The sequence below is a fragment of the Arachis hypogaea genome, chromosome 6 (genome assembly GCF_003086295.3).
Source record: "Arachis hypogaea cultivar Tifrunner chromosome 6, arahy.Tifrunner.gnm2.J5K5, whole genome shotgun sequence".
Classification (NCBI taxonomy): Eukaryota; Viridiplantae; Streptophyta; class Magnoliopsida; order Fabales; family Fabaceae; genus Arachis; species Arachis hypogaea.
Window position 1 is genome coordinate 32,819,807 of NC_092041.1, and position 17,183 is coordinate 32,836,989.

Consider the following 17,183-nt stretch of genomic DNA (forward strand, 5'->3'; position numbering starts at 1 on the left):
GGTTTAGGGTTGATGGATTAGTGTTTATGGTTTATGGTTTGGGGTTTAGTGTTTAGGGTTTATGGTTTGGGGTTTAGCTTTGGGGTTTAGGGTTAATGGATTAGTGTTTATCGTCTAGGGTTTAGGGTCTACGGTTGATCGTCTAGGGTTTAGGGTTTATGGTTTATGGTTTATGGTTAGGGTTTAGGGTTGGGTTTTAGGGTTTAGGGATTAGGATTTAGGGTTTAGGGTTTAGGGTTTTGGGCTTAGGATATAGGATGTAGGGTTTAGTGTTTAGTATTTAGGGTTTAGGGTTTATGGTTTATGGTTTATGGTTTATGGTTTATGGTTTAGGGTTTATGGTTTAGGATTTATTGTTTAGGGTTTAGGGTTTATCGTTAAGGGTTTAGGGTTTAGGGTTTAGGGTTTAGGGTTCATATATTAATATTGGTTAATGAACCAATAAAATTAAAACGAAACAATAAAATTAAACCCTATACTTTATCCTTAAAAATAACGTAACCGGATTCGTGGGCAATTGTGCTCATAACCTGGAGAGAATTTGATACTACTAATCAGCGCACGATAGTGGAAAGCAACCTCTGCCACTAGTTTCCTCGTGATACGCACGAGGCAACTCTTTATGACACGCTGACCTAGAGCTTGGGTAGCTGTAGACGAGCAGGTGTATATGTCAATTCGGGGTATGGGACAATACATTGTGTATAGATATTTATGCTTAAACAAGAATGGCACAATCTTTGGACAAACCGGTTAATACGTACGATGGGAAGGGAACAGGATAGCTAAAGGAATCTACTGTATTAGCCATTTTGGCTTTGTCCCATCTCCCAACGAATGCCTTTTGACGGTGTACTGGTGTAGGAAATAAAGCAATACGCCCATTGCATATGTAGCTCGCAGTCGCATGCCTGTATGATATAATCAATTAAAATAATGGGGGGAGGGGTGGAAAAGGCATGGTCAGATTTAGCGCCTTAGTGGAAGCCTGTCGATAGTTTTGGATAGATTTGACCGCAATCGTCCTAGAATAAGTGATTGCAAAAGGAAATTTTATAGTATAGTGTCACTCAGAACTTTCACTTTTGGATACGAAACAGACCATAAAATGAGCCCGCATACGAACGTACCATACGGGTGAAAGATTTTTCGCGAGTTTGACGATTACAACAAATACCCGTGACTCCACCCACAACACCCGAGTACCGTAAACATAGACGCATCACATTCCGTAAATGGAGGACACAGCCGTCGGCATTTGTAAGGTTATTTGCAATTAAATAAACCCGCCTACCCTTCTAAGCCACCATTATTCGAAACACACAAAAAAAAGAAAACCAATGGGCGACGGAGAAGCACGCTCGAGCTCCAACGGTGACACACACACAACAGGTTAGACAAGTTTCATTTATGACTTTTAGAATACAACAAAATGCAGTACGTTGCATATGCATGGTAGACGAATATTCGCATTAACAACCACGTACGGGATAAATGCAGGGACGTATGAGAAGAGGTCCACGACGCAGATACAGCTGAGCAGTCGTAGCTCCCGCAAGCGTTTGAGGTAAATCTTCTGCTCAGATGTACTTCACACATTTTTCAACAAATAACTGATTTGATTTTGGTTTTTTTTTCTTAATATATAGCTCCCCGGTGGACCCAAAGCTACCTCTGAAACCTCAGACAAAGCTCCACAGCCGAATGATGTTAATGCTGTCAAAGGTGATCAGATCCAGTCGGAAGAGGACTGGTCATTTTCGAAGATCGGTCTCATCGTCAAGGACTTGATGAGGGGCCTCGTGGAAAAGGTTCAGGTTAGGATTTACTCATTGGCCATGTATGTAACGTGTCTTGTTGGTGTCCCTTATCCTAAACCGGTTTAGCTTACACTCCGACAGAGGGATCTCGATAAGGAGACCGACAACACAGCTGTTGCAATCCCCAAGAAAACCATCGTGTTGTCGGATTTCGAAGGGGAGACAGATGAACAGTCAACCCCACAGTTCATGAAAGTTGCATCTGGCATCGTTAGTGGAACGCCGGTTGCCCCAGATCCGGCTGAGAATAGTACTCCACCCCTGACAAGAACTGACGGCATCATGCGAAAGTTCATTCGCACACCACTATCGGCCACAAGGAATTCCAAACGCCCACGTTCTAGTAAGGGAACAGATAGATCTATGCGATCTGGCTCCAGCAGGGAGAGGTCTACCCATTTAACGAGCAAGAAGGTAAATAATTGGTTACTTAGTTTAACGCAAAATGCGACTACTGACTGACTTTTGACAAACATGTGTCGTAGATGAGGTTCAAGATCACTCCTGCCATGGACTTCTACAACCGACAGTCAGCCTTATTCGCGTACGTGTTCGACAGGAACCTTGATCCATGGTAAAAGCCGAGCTTCTGTGTGTTTAAACCCGCTTATCGTGGTTATTTTAATGCCTTCACACTTTCATCCTACTGTAGCGAGGAACTTGTCCATATTGGAGTCAAGTCTGCAGACAGAGTTGATTTACACAGCTTACTACCAGGAAATGACGTTGATGACAAGGTATGGCACCTATTTACGCTTGTTTTGACGAGGAAAAACACATATAAGGTATCGCGAGACATCATCCATATGGTTGCCATGACTATGACCGGTGCTGAGATCCTTGCCACGTCCCCCTCGTACTAGTGCCTTCCGTCGTCTGTCTCGGTAACTTAACTCTCTCTACTATTGGTACTCGAAATAAATCATTGCGCCATTGACGCTCATTGACAGTCGTCAGCGCTCTGATATTTATAGAACACAACTTAATTTATTCATCAACATTGTCTATGTAGGATGATATTTTGAACGGGGAGACGACAGAGCTAATGCTCAATCGTTACATGGAGAAATGGATGAGGCCATCTAGATTCCTTGAACTTGTCTGTTGACGGAGAACTATTTGTTAATGGAAACCTAAACCACAAACAAGTGTCTTTAGTGGATTAACTATACGTGTTTATTTTGTGCAGATTTATGTCCCCACGCTAGACGCGTTGGCCCACTGGTTTTTTATGATCGTGTCTTTCAAAGACTAGGCAATTTACAACCTTGATTCATCACCAAACCAGTACGAGATGCCTCACCGGGAAGACCGGATCCGAAAAACGGTTACCAGACAATTTTGATTGTAGTCTTTACTTTAATTTGGCATACCATGCAACAATTTTGATTGTAGTATTTACTTTAATTTGGCATAGCATGCAACACGACGTGCATAAAAGCGTTCTGACTTATGTTTCGCGGTTCGTGCAGGCAAGTGTCTTATACAACGTGACACAGGCAGTTTACGAGAAGCACTTAATGAACTTACCAAGCAATTTCGGAGATTTCCCGATAAGGAGCCCCATAGGGATACCAAATTGTGGACAGAGGTACGTTATCACCCAGTATGACATTGAAGCTTTTCACGGGTTATCCATAATACGTACTGACGGTTACTGTCTATTCTTTCGATCAACATTCAGCATGAACTCTGGGATATGGGTCATTAGGCGGCTCAACATGGGGGACAAATTCAACCCGATCATGGACAGGATTGTAAGTACGCTCAAATAAAAAAGGTAGATTACGACTATTATATTATAGGGGCACATTAAAATCGATCGTTTACCGTTTTGCAGTTATGGGAGAACGAGATTGGGACAACAACTATGGTGAATCTGACCAGCACACCATTCAACAAACTCAAGGGCCGTGTATTGAGCAAGGCAGAGTTATGGAAGATGAAAACAAAGAAGAATACCTAAGTCGACCGCCTGGTACTGCGTAGGACACATGGTTCAACTAGTTGTGACGCTAATGCCCCCATGCCCAAGTTAGTATTAGGTTGCTTCCTTCTTTAGTTTTTTATTTGGGTACACTGCGAGCATGTGTGGCGATTCAAGTTTCTCTTACTCGCAAATTAAGACTTTGTGTGTTTACGGCCTTTCCATTCATGTTTCGTCTTTCGTGCATGATCACTTGTTGCAATTTCCAGGAATGATTTTCCTTAGTTATATATATACATATGAATGCGATGATGATTTGTTAAAATATATTTTAGTTAGATTTAATTTTAATGCTCCCAACCATCGAATAAATACGCACCAACGCGTAACGACAAATCTAATAAATGCCCTCAATTAATAATCTTATTTCTATTTATGACGCAAGTGCATAGAAGCCTTTTTTTTTTGAAAAAAACAAAAATGGATTTTGCCAACGATAAGATGCGTCGGTTAAGTCCGAGGGAACTAGATTACAAAGGGCGACCCTAAATAATAAACATACTAGCATGCCTATTCTCAACACCACTGGATAACACCGTCTTAAGCATATACACTACCAGGCCCTCGTCCAACGAAAAGTTACAATGGAGCGTTTGTCTAACGTCTTCAAACTACCCCACGATGTTTGGTTAGCCATAGCCATTGAAGTCGCGACAACCTCGATTGAGGACCTGTGCAGGTTTTGTATGACGTGTTGCGAGGATACTGTGCTCAGGATGGTTGCCGTACCTCCCTCGCATGATATGAATTGGTTGTGGCTACGGGACCCTGTAGGGTGTAGATTTTTCGAGAAGTGCATTGAGATTGGTCACCCGGAGCTTCTGTTTTGGGAGGCGCTGCGGGAGCTCTACATACAATATTACCACGCCATCAGATGGGAAATGCTACAGAATGCAGCAAGGAATGGGTTGGACACTGCCAAGTACGCACTTTCAATGGAGTTTTTCATTCGAAGGGACGACAGCAATGCCAAAAAAGAAGGTTTGGAACTATTTCGCACGCTCGAAGCAGGTCACTTACTCCCCGCATGTTACTCGAGTTGCTTCGCAGTCCTCACAATTTCTTGGCCGGATGAAGTCCAAATGCCAAAAAAGGGAGAAGAATATACAGTCTGTGACTCGACCAGATGCTTGACCCGAGGCCACATGGGTCTTCTCTATGACTATTGCCGAAGGGCGGCAGAGCGGGGCTCTGTCCCCGGTGTCGGAGGCGCCGACCATATCCGGTGCATTCACTGTCGCGCCGACTACGAGGTGGAACGATACGTTCACATACCTAGGGTTTAGGATTGTCATTTATATTAGGTTTAGTATTGACGTATAATATTTCGGTTTAGTATTGACGTATAATATTAGGTTTAGTATTGACATATCGTGTAATGAATGCTTTGTTTTTTATATATCCATGATGTAAATATTTGTCAGCGATTTATATTATCTAGCGATTATCTAGCCTATTAATAGATGAACTGTTCTGTGGTTAAACCGATACTTATTATATATAGATATAGGAAAAGTATAGGTAACCAACAAGATTTTTGAACAATATCTAAACAATGTAAATTAATATGATTAAAAGAGTAAATTTAATTAGTAGCATTAAATTTGGATACTACAAAACATAAAGAGCAAAAAAAAGAAATTGGGAATCCCCAAGCGACGAAATGGAAAAAACAGAAGTCATAAAGGAAATTATTGACCGGAAAGTTGAAAAAAAAATCAAAATAAAAAAATCTGAATACAAGGGACGTGTTTGCTAAGGAAGCCATGTGTGAGCCGACGGGAAACTGAATCGGCACGCTCCCTAATCAATGTGAGTGTGGCTGAGTAGGTGTAGAGGCACGGTACACAACTGATGGGATACCATCGCACACGGCACCGGGTGACTATAAAGACACCGTAAACAACAGCCATTGAGATAACTGCTTGGAGCCTTTGTGTTGTCCACTACTTACACATAATCGCCCATTCATCTATCGTCTCAGGCGTTCAATACAAAGAGAGGAGATGTATCGTCCGACAGGCCCGACCAACCTTCCCCATGACGTTTGGACCTTAATTGCCGGAAGGACCGCAGCACAATTTGTCAGGGACTTGTGCAGTCTCAGGATGTCGTGCACCGCTGCACGCAATACAGGGGAGAAGGATTTCGTTTACCGATGCGCCAATATTCCAATTTGAGACCAATGGTGGTGGAGTGTGAGTCCTATGCACCAACCGAGAAGAAACTTCTTAGCACGATGCAGGTAGAGCAGGCACCTGGAAGTTCTGTTTCGGTCTACTGTGTCTGACTTTTTCCTCGTTGGGTGTCGTTTTTCGGGGATGGAAACCATGCACGTTGTCGCAGCCCATTGCCATTCGGCAGCCCAGTACACAGTGTCGATGATGCTGATGCTACGTGACGACTTCGAGTCAAAGAACAAGGGCTTACAAGCATTTCGTGGGCTTGAGGCGGCCGATGCCCTAACAATCTGCAAATTGGTGTTCCGCGGCGTTATCCAGGGGACGTGGACACACCTGCGTCGCCTGCCAATGCTAAACGCAGAGAATTTAGTCTGTTCTTCGCATGCATGTCCAAGCCGTGGAAACATGGGTGCTATTTACCGCCATCAATGCTATGGAAGAGGGTGGGACGTAAACGACAGTGATGGATGTGCTGCTCATATTCCGTGCATGCATTGTCAGGCAGATTATGAGTTGATCCTGTTTGTCCACCTCTTTGACTGATAGGATAGGACTGGGTTCTCAATATTTTTTGGGTTATCCTATCTAATATATGTATTATGTAATGATTTTTGCAACTGTTTGACTCATTTTGGCACTGTTTGACTCGCTTTGCCATCATTTTTATTTTTGTGTTTTCTGTTTCGTATTAAAAATTTTACTTGTGGAAAATACAATTGTTCCCCGTTACTGACCTCACATTCGGTGAATCTCCATTGCCTAGCCAAGTAATCATTTTTTTATAAAATCAACGCAAGTCCCGTCTGCCATGTTATTCATAGCAGTCCTAGACCTTTAGCCCTTCTTGTCTACTCTAACGTCACATTACCAAGATTTGCATTTATTGCAAATTTTGCATACGCGATGCAGCACACGTTTCCCTAAGCTTTTTCTTCGTTTATCAATAAAACCACCAGGTGCATTATTATCTTCATTTTCAAGGAATAGCATACATACATTAATTAACCACATTAAAATGTATCAATTTATTTATTCGTAACTTAAATTTTGATTTTGATTAATGTATATCAATGCACAAGTCCGTCACAAGTCATAACCATTCGTCAGTTCCTATAATCCTTACCTTTATCTCTAACCTCTCTGCCGGGAGAAAAATCATTGCTTCAAGGGCCTTCCTCATCTAGAAGACCTCCCGGTCTTCATCCGAGAAAATGTCGCACGAATCTCTCAACGACCACGCCATTAGTCCCGGCGACCTCGAGGAACCTCCGACCGCAGATCTGATCGACACCCTCCAACGGAGGATGAGGTTTTTGAGTGATAGTCTTCATAGGACACAAGAAGAAGCAAGGATGGCGAGGATAGAGGCAACCACCACGAAAGTCAGAGTGAGTATAAGGAAGCATCAACTAGATCAAGGCCACCGGTTGGAAAGGAAGTTGCACACGGAGATGGAACAGCATCAAACCACCATTCGCGAACTCGAAGACAAAGCAAACGCGTTGAAAGCGAAAATTGCCGATCTTCATCAAAGGGAACAGCAACAGATGGCACCGTGGCGTGAAATGAAAGGCAGGCTCGAGGCTGTGGAGATCAAGCTAGGGTTATTGGTCTGCCAATTGTATGGTCAAGCTCCGGCAACGGCACACGGCTCTAACTATCAGGAAACCGCCGGGCAGAATGGAGACGATGTCGGGGCTATATGACCTACGGCATCTATCTTCCAAATCCTTATTTGCTATGTTTCTTTAGCTGTTCTTTTGATGTTCTGTAATCCCTACGTAAAACTCGGTTTCTTAATTATATCTAATTTCCGCAGCATTTGAGTTTTTTTTCTTTCTATTTTCGGATGAAGCTATGTAGTAATGCGTGAGCAACAATGTGAGTTAATTATGTTAATTTATTGATCAAACTGCCATTTTTCCACCAAGAAATAGATTCTTAACAAGTCGCCAGTTGTTAGCTACTATTTTGGCAGATTGCATAAAGCTAACCCTACAACAGTTCATTCGGGGGCAGATTGACGAGAGTTAATAAACAACCACTTTCACTAAAATCTAAACATCTCCAGAAAAACCCTGACCTCGTCAACCGATCGCTCCCAGAAAATGTCCGCGAAGAACTCCCTGCACCTTTCGATGTCTCCTTGGAAGTACGGATAGACTCTAACATTTCAATACCCCTTTGCATTTTTTCATCGTTCTCGTGATCACACGGTAGCAACATAGCAGCCAGGTAACCTGCTTCGATGCTGCCCTCTGTCCAGGCCCTAGACAGCAGTTCCATCCCAATGCCACGGCGGGCAATCCAGAAATACTCTGTCATCCCCTGTTGGAGTATAGGATCCGCATTTCCTGCTTCAATGCAACGATCGATGAAACTCCTCTCCAGCCGATCAAGGTAAAATAAAAAGGACACTAACGGTATAACATGCAACATCAGTATCGGCCAGAAAAATTTACATATTATATTATACACTGACATTAGTTAATTATTATAGCTTAGCGCATCAATCGTTTTGTTGCCCAACATTATGGATAATACCGGATAATTAGTATATTTAATATATGTACTTAGACCCATATTTATTTATACATACAATTAGAAGTGGCTTCCTTCTGCCAAACAGCGGTGGGCAGTCTCGTTTTCATTTTCCAGTTTGCCTCGATATCCGAAAATGGGAAATGAGAAATGGGAAATTGGAAATGGGAAACGTGAATGATGTTTTTGTTGTTTGCAATTTTAATGGAGCTCATCGATAATAGTTAATATTGGAAAGCATCAGATAAAACAATTAAATACATGTCATATTGTGTAGATTATGGAATCTTAAACCGATTAAAAACCGTGAATGATCACATCAAATTAAATTATCGAATTAAATGATAATTTTTATTTACGGTTAATTGCATTCAATTTAAAATGTTGATTTGACAGAACAAAACTTTTTTCTTTCTATCTAAGTTGGTGCAGTACACCCCTACTCCTGACCCTCGTATCCCTGCACACCTGCTTCTAAACCTAATTCGACTTGAAGTACACGCTTACTCCTGAACGTGGGGTCCGCGCGACTGTACACCTCTACCTATCCACTTCCACTTCTGAGCATCCAGGCGAGGGAAAACCTCTAAACCAATTTACACCATCAAGCTTAACCAAGTCAAACTAACTAAGATCTACCCACGCACGATGACGGAAATAGAATAAAAATATATCTAATTTAGTATGAGGATAACCATGCTTAAACTTAACAAAAGTGGAGATAATGCTTCATACGATAATACCAGTTACGAGAATCATAAACGACAAACTTGGGAAACACAAACCCCAAGATAGACAATTTTTATTCGAATGCAAACAACTCCAGGAACACCCGAACCTCGTAATCGGCCAAACACTGCACACACGAGACCCGGGACAAATCTTCCACATCACCTTTGGTGCCTCTGGTGCGGCAACTGGTGGACCGACAAACCTCGGGAAGTCTAGTATACAACGGCTTAAGTTCCAACCCCGGACCCGCAAATAAGTGACTGAAGACACTTCTACACCTTTTGAGCACTCCAGAAGCACGTACAATCTCAAAAAATTTAAGTCCCTTTCGCATGAGCTCTTCGTCTTCATTGGCAATAGACAGTAGCAGCATCGCACACATGTAACAGCCTTCCAGCTCGTCCCCAGTTACACCAACGCAGTCACCAAACAAACTGAATTCAGTCATCCCTACTCGGAGTATGGCACCCGAATTTCCTGCCTCAGCACATCGTTCTATGAACCTGTGTTTAGGTAGGCCATAGTTGTCTAAAAAGGACGCAATCGGCATCTCCATCATCGACGCCTCCTTGAAAGCAGCGTTGAACCTTGCTACATCCAGAAACACCTTGTAACTCACCTGCATGTTGAACAAATCCTTAATCGAATACAACGCAACCCTCGTGGCAATCCTGACCCATATATCGCGAGGAAGAAGATTCAGCGGACATTCGTACTCAATGGAGACGGTCCTTTTATCTCCGACCTTCTTGGCTACCTTCCTTTTCCTTCCGTTCTTCATGGAACCTCCAGCCATTTGCAAGCAACTTAGGCCAGGGGTTTTGGAAAGTATAAAGACGACACACGACCACCAACGATACGTTTTGTGCTGTTATGATATCTTTTTTTTGTTTAAATGATTCAGTGCCTCGTACGTTTTCTAGACACTACATAATAAAACAAAGGAATGCAGACATAGTGTCATTTTTTTATATCCTATTATTATATGAAATTATAGGAAATACATCTTTCAAAATAGATTGTTTGGACGAACAAAGAATGTGAAGCCATTGATCGAAACAAAATTCAAATTAGTTTTCTCTCATGTTATATAATAAAACATACATTTACTGCAATTACACAATAAAAACTCCTTAAAAACCTCCATAATCGGGGTTTAGAAAACTACTTAAACACAATAAGTCCCCAAGAACTTCCGCACCTCGTATTCGGCCAGGCATTGCACACAAGACACACTGGACAAATCGCTCAATAGTACAGTCTGGGGAGGATTGGCCTGAGTGGTAAACAGTCACGGTCATTGAGATGCGTGCAAACAATTCATTTAAGATCATCGTGGTATCTTTGCAAACGTCCGTCAAGAAATTGGTGTAGCTCTCGAGCTGCCCAGAAATTCGAAAACCCTCAATCATTTGAACACCCCTAACCATGTCATCCTCGACTTTATGATCAAACATTAGCAACATGGAAAACAGGTAACCTGCTTCGACGCTGCCCTCCGTTGAGGCCCTAGCAAGCAGTTCCATGCCTTTATCACTGTGACCAAACCGGAGATATTCCGCGAACCCATGTCGGACTATAGCATCCACATTACCCACTTCCACGCAGCGGTCAAGGAATCTCCTTTTAGGCCCGTCGAGGTTAAGTAAAAAGTGCGCTAACGATTTATAAGACATCGTCGCATGCTTGTATACAGCGTCTGATCTCGCCGCACCGAGGAAAACCTTACACGTCGCCTGCATGTTGAACAGATCCTGAATCAAATTCGATGCAACCATGGTGGCAATAATTGACCAAATTTTGCGAGGAAGGAGATTCAACGGGCATTCGTGCTGAACGGATACGTCCACTTTCTTAGTGTCCTTCTCGGAACTCCCGGTCATTTGCAAGAACTTCATCGAGGGATTATTGGAGATTATAAAGAGGATAGACGAGTTTGTAACTGAGCTTGTGGCATTTTGCCTTTTCATATACTACCATGGGGGGAAGGGAGTTAGGGGGTTGTGGTTCAGTACCGCATACGTTTCCCTAGATGTTTTCGTTTCTCGATGCGTTCAGATAGTATAATTAAAATTATATTGATGAAAGAAGCATCTTTCGTATTTAACTGGATGCCCATTTTCTAGGTGGGGCTAATATTCTCAATAATGAAGTAATTTAAAAGAGCCTTAATAGTGGTAAATAAGATAAATGTTATTTATTTGTTCTTTGCTGGTGCAAGTACACCACTATTCGTGAACCTAGAGTCCCTGCACCCCTACTCCTGAGTCCTGACCATATGGTTTGCGTGAAAGTAAACATACGAAAGCAGGAATTTAAACAAAGCCACTAAACTCAACCGCATGAAACATTAGCAATGAAATACATTCAACTTTGGTTACAATGAAGCTTCATCTGAAAGTAAACAGAATAAGGAAATGCAACACCTCAAACTCGGCAAGGCAGTGGACGCACGACACACTCGACGAATCGTTGGCGGAACCCATGGTCCCGCGGGTCGGGCAGACGCTTGACTGGCAGACGACAGGCTTTCCTGGATCCGACGGGTGCACCCCAATCAGTGGATTTGCGAACAACTGCCCAAAGAGTTCTCTGCACGATTCAATTTTTCCAGTAGCCAGTACATTCTCATACATTTCAACCCCCTGCCAGTGTCCGCTGGTGCACGAAATTGTAAATCACACTTTTCACAACTCGTACCACTAACCAGCAAGTGCACTGGGTCGTCCAAGTAATACCTTACATGAGTAAGGGTCGAATCCCACAGAGATTGTCGGCTTGAAGCAAGCTATGGTTATCTTGTAACTCTTAGTCAGGATAATAATAAATCTCAGTTTTAATTGGTAGTAAATAAAAAGCATGGATTAAATAGTACTTGTTATGCAGTAATGGAGAATATGTTGGAGTTTTGGAGATGCTTTGTCTTATGAATCTCTGCTTTCCCCCTGCCTTCTTCTTCACGGATGCAAGGTTCCTCATATGGCAAGCTGTGTGTTGGTGGATCACCGTTGTCAATGGCTACCATCCGTCCTCTCAGTGAAAATGGTCCAGGTGCGATGTCACCGCATGGCTAATCATCTGTCGGTTCTCACTCATGCTGGAATAGGATCCATTGATCCTTTTGCGTCTATCACTACGCCCAACCCTTGTGAGTTTGAAGCTCATCACAGTCATTTAATCCCTAAATCCTACTTGGAATACCACAGACAAGGTTTAGACTTTCTGGATTCTCAAGAATGCTGCCAATGGATTCTATCTTATACCACGAAGACTCTGATTAAGGAATCCAAGAGATACTCATTTAATCTAAGGTAGAACGAAGGTGGTTGTCAGGCACGCGTTCATAGATTGAGAATGGTGATGAGTGTCACGGATCATCACATTCATCATATTGAAGTGCGAATGAATATCTTAGATAGAAACAAGCGTGTTTCAATAGAAAACAGAAATAATTGCATTAATCCATCGAGACACAGCAGAGCTCCTCACCCCCAACAATAGAGTTTAGAGACTCATGCCATCAAAGAGTACAAAGTTCATATCTAAAATGTCATGAGATGCAAAATAAATCTCTAAAAGTCGTTTAAATACTAAACTAGTAACCTAGGTTTACAGAAAATGAGTAAACTAAGATAGATAGTGTAGAAATCCACTTCCGGGGCCCACTTGGTGTGTGCTGGGGCTGAGACTTGAGCTTTTCATGTGCCTGGGCTGTTTCTGGAGTTAAATACCAGGTTGTAACCTGTTTTGCGCGTATAACTCCAACTTGTAACTTGTTTCTGGCGTTTAACGCCAGAATGGAACATGGAACTGGGGTTAAACGCCAGTTTACGTCATTTATCTTCGAGCAAAGTATGAACTATTATATATTGCTGGAAAGCCCTGGATGTCTACTTTCAAACCCAATTGAGAGCGCGCCAATTGGACTCATATAGCACCAAAAAATCTATTCCAAGTGCAGGGAGGTCAGAATCCAACAACATCAGTAGTCCTTTTTCAGCCTGAGTCAGATTTTTGCTCAGCTCCCTCAATTTCAACCAGAAAATATCTGAAATCACAAAAAAACACACAAAATCATATTAAAGTCCGAAAATATGAATTTTTCCTAAAAAACTACTAAAAATATACTAAAACTTAACTAAAACATACTAAAAACTACATGAAATTACCCCCAAAAAGCGTATAAAATATCCGCTCATCACAACACCAAACTTAAACTGTTGCTTGTCCCCAAGCAACTAGATAAATAAAATTGGATAAAAAGAAATCAAGAAGCAATAATATCTCAGAGTTTTAAGTGAAGCTCAGATTCTAATTAGATGAGCGGCACTAGTAGCTTTTTACTTCCGAACAGTTTTGGCATCTCACTTTATCCTTCAGAATGATTGGCATCCATAGGAACTCAGAATTCAGATAGTATTATTGATTCTCCTAGTTTAGTATGTTGATTCTTGAACACAGCTACTTTATGAGTCTTGGCCGTGGCCCTAAGCACTTTGTTTTCCAGTATTACCACCGGATACATAAATGCCACAGACACATAACTGGGTGAACCTTTTCAGATTGTGACTTAGCTTTGCTAAAGTCCCCAATTAGAGATGTCCAGATTTCTTAAGCACACTCTTTTGCTTTGGATCACGACTTTAACCACTCAGTCTCAAGCTTTTCACTTGGACCTGCATGCCACAAGCACATGGTTAGGGACAGCTTGATTTAGCCGCTTAGGCCTGGATTTATTTCCTTGGGCCCTCCTATCCATTGATGCTCAAAGCCTTGCATCCTTTTTATCCTTGCCTTTTGGTTTAAAGGGCTATTGGCTTTTTCTGCTTTTTTTTTTCGCCACTCCTTTTTTTCACTGCTTTTTCTTGCTTCAAGAATCAATTTCATAATTTTTCAGATCATCAATAACATTTATCCTGTTCATCATTCCTTCAAGAGCCAATACATTTATCAAAATTATGCACTATTCAGGCATTCATTCAGAAGACAAAAAGTATTGCCACCACATATAAATAATTAGAATTTTCCTTATTAAAAACTCGAAAAAATATTGCCTCCTTATTCTAAAAATCTGCTATTTTATTCATGTTTGATGATGATGAGAAAATGAATTATAGTTTAATTGGAGATAAAATCAAAATAAAGATACTAATTACTACTAATCAGATAGGTTCCTAAAAATAAAAGTTATCACAGATTTACGGTTAAGATTAGGACTCAACAACCTTTAGTTTGGAGATGATGGGTGCTCCTTCAACCTGTGGGGTGTCTGGTCCTTCAAGAGATAGCTTCTGGTGCTTCAGCTTCTATATCTCTGGATATTCGTCTTCTTTCAGATCGAATTTAACTTCTGGGATCACTGATCTCAGACCCATTATTTTGTGGTAATGGTCTGCATGTTCTTTGGTTAAGAACTTCTCTTGATTCCAAAGTAGTTTTGGAATATTCTCTTTCTTGCCTCTTGAAGTGGTTTGTTTTCCCTTAGGTGCCATGATCCTGATGAGTTTTTGCTCATTAATAACGGAAAAACACACCTAACTTAGAGGTTTACTTGTCCTCAAGCAAAAGAAAGAAAAGGAGAGGAATAGAAGGAGAGGCAATTTCGAAAATTCTCCTCCACACAATCCTGGCGTTAAACGCCCAGGATATGCTTCCTTTGGGAGTTTAACGCCCAGCCCTTGCTTGTTTTGGGCGTTTAACGCCCACTTGCTGCTTCTTTCTGGCGTTAAACGCCAGAAACCTTCCTTACTGGGGTTTTTGTGCTAGTGATGTCCTTTTCTCTGTGATTCCCCTGCTTTATGTCCTGAACCTTTATTTCTCTGTATCATTCACTGAAATGTATTATCTAATTTAGAATTAAAATTACAAATAAAATGAACTCATGACTAGGTTGCCTCCCAGCAAGCGCTTCTTTACTATCTTTAGCTGGACTATTACTGAGCTTTTAATTTAGTCTGCAATGTCTGCAAACCACGGAGTTTCCTGAATAGCAAACAATTTCTCATCCGGAAAGGTTTCAGAGATCTCAGTAGGAGGGAGGGACGCTCCTACTACTGGTTCTATCCAGGACAGGTGATCAGCTACTTGATTTTCTGTCCCTTTTCTGTCTCTTACTTCTATATCAAACTCTTGCAGAAGCAACAACCATCTTATGAGCCTGGGTTTTGAATCCTGCTTTGTGAGTAGATATTTAAGAGCAGAATGGTCAGTGTACACAATCACTTTTGATCCTACTAAATAAGATCTGAATTTTTCAATGCCATAAACCACTGCAAGCAATTCCTTTTCTGTGGTTGTGTAGTTCCTCTGTGCATCATTTAGAATACGGCTGCCATAATAAATGACGTGCAGAAGCTTATCGTGCCTTTGTCCCAATACTGCACCAACGGCATGGTTATTGGCATCACATATTAGTTCGAATGGTAATGCCCAGTTTAGTGCAGAAATAATTGGTGCTGTGACCAACTTAGCTTTCAGAGTCTCAAAGGCCTGCAAACACTCTTTGTCAAAGACAAATTATGTAAGCCCATAATAGAAGATGTTTAACTGCACCCACTCTGAAAACATTTCAGAGGGGCATTTTCTTAGCATCTCTCTGTATCTCTCCTAGGCATCATAAAGAGATTCATTATCTCCTTGTTTAAATCCTTGGATGTTCAGCCTAAGCTGCGTCATCCGTTTTGGAGGGAAGTATTGATTCAAAAATTTTTCTGACAGCTATTTCCATGTCCTTATGCTAGCCTTAGGTTAGTTATTTAACCACCTCTTAGCTTGGTCTTTTACAGCAAATGGAAATAGTAATAATCTGTAGACATCCTGATCTACTTTCTTATCATGTACTGTGTCAGCAATTTGTAAAAGCTATGCCAGAAACTCTGTAGGTTCTTACTGTGGAAGACCGAAATACTGGCAACTTTGCTGCACCATGGTAATGAACTGAGGATTCAACTCAAAACTACTGACTCCGATGGAGGGTATACAGATACTACTCCCATATGAAGCAGTAGTGGGGTTAGCCTATGATCCCAGAGTCCTTCTGGATTGTTCATTTCCACTTAAGTCCATGATGGAGAAAGGGAGATGATGTAGATTTATTTTATTTATTTTACTAAAGAAATTTCAAAATAATAAAATAAAATAAAATAAAATAAAATAAAATAAAATAAAAAATAAAAATTTGAAAATGTTTTATGAAGATTTTCGAAAAAGTGAGGAGAGAGAAAGTGGTTAGGAGATTTTTGAAAAAGATGTGATTTTTTTAAATCCTAAAAGGATAAGATTTGAAAATTTTGAAATTGAAATATGAATTTTTATGAAAAAAATTCGAAATAATTGCTTAAAAATAGTTAGAAAACATATTTTTTTATTTTTAAAATTTATTATGAAAGAGAAAAACACACAAAAGACACAAGACTTAAAATTTTTAAATCCAATGCTCCTTGTTTTCGAACATTTTGGAGGGAAAACACCAAGGCATACCAAACTTAAAAATTTTAAGATCAAAACACAAAGAAGACTCAAGAACACCTTGAAAACTCACAAAAACAACAAGAACAAAAGAAAGAACACCAAACTTAAAATTTTTAGAAAACCAAAATAAAATTTTCGAAAACTAAAGAAAAATTAACAAGAGAACACCAAACTTAAAGTTTGGTGCATGATTTAATCAAAGAAAATTTATTTTTGAAAAAGTTGTAAAAGGAAGATACCCAATTGCTAAGAACACAAGCCCACGCTCTAGCCAACTGAGCTATAAATTTAACGTGTTTTAATAAGGCATTTTTAAAGGAAAATAAAAACATGCAATTAGAAAATTGAAAGACAAAGAAAAGCATGCAATTGATACCAAACTTAAAACATGACACTAAACTCACAGAAAAACTAAAAAATAATAAGGACAAATAATATTTTTTTGAAAAA

General features: G+C 40.7%; 1 protein-coding gene across 1 annotated transcript; it reads right to left on the minus strand.

Moving 5' to 3' along the window:
• Positions 1–9,333: 9,333 nt before the first annotated feature.
• LOC140173652 (uncharacterized) lies at positions 9,334–10,059 on the minus strand. Its single transcript, XM_072198153.1, has one exon. The coding sequence runs from the start codon at positions 10,057–10,059 to the stop codon at positions 9,334–9,336; it is 726 nt and encodes a 241-aa protein (XP_072054254.1).
• Positions 10,060–17,183: the final 7,124 nt, after the last annotated feature.

Coding starts and splice junctions, on each gene's coding strand:
- LOC140173652 (XM_072198153.1), bottom strand. CDS start 10,059: ATGGCTGGAGGTTCCATGAAGAACGGAAGGAAAAGGAAGGTAGCCAAG.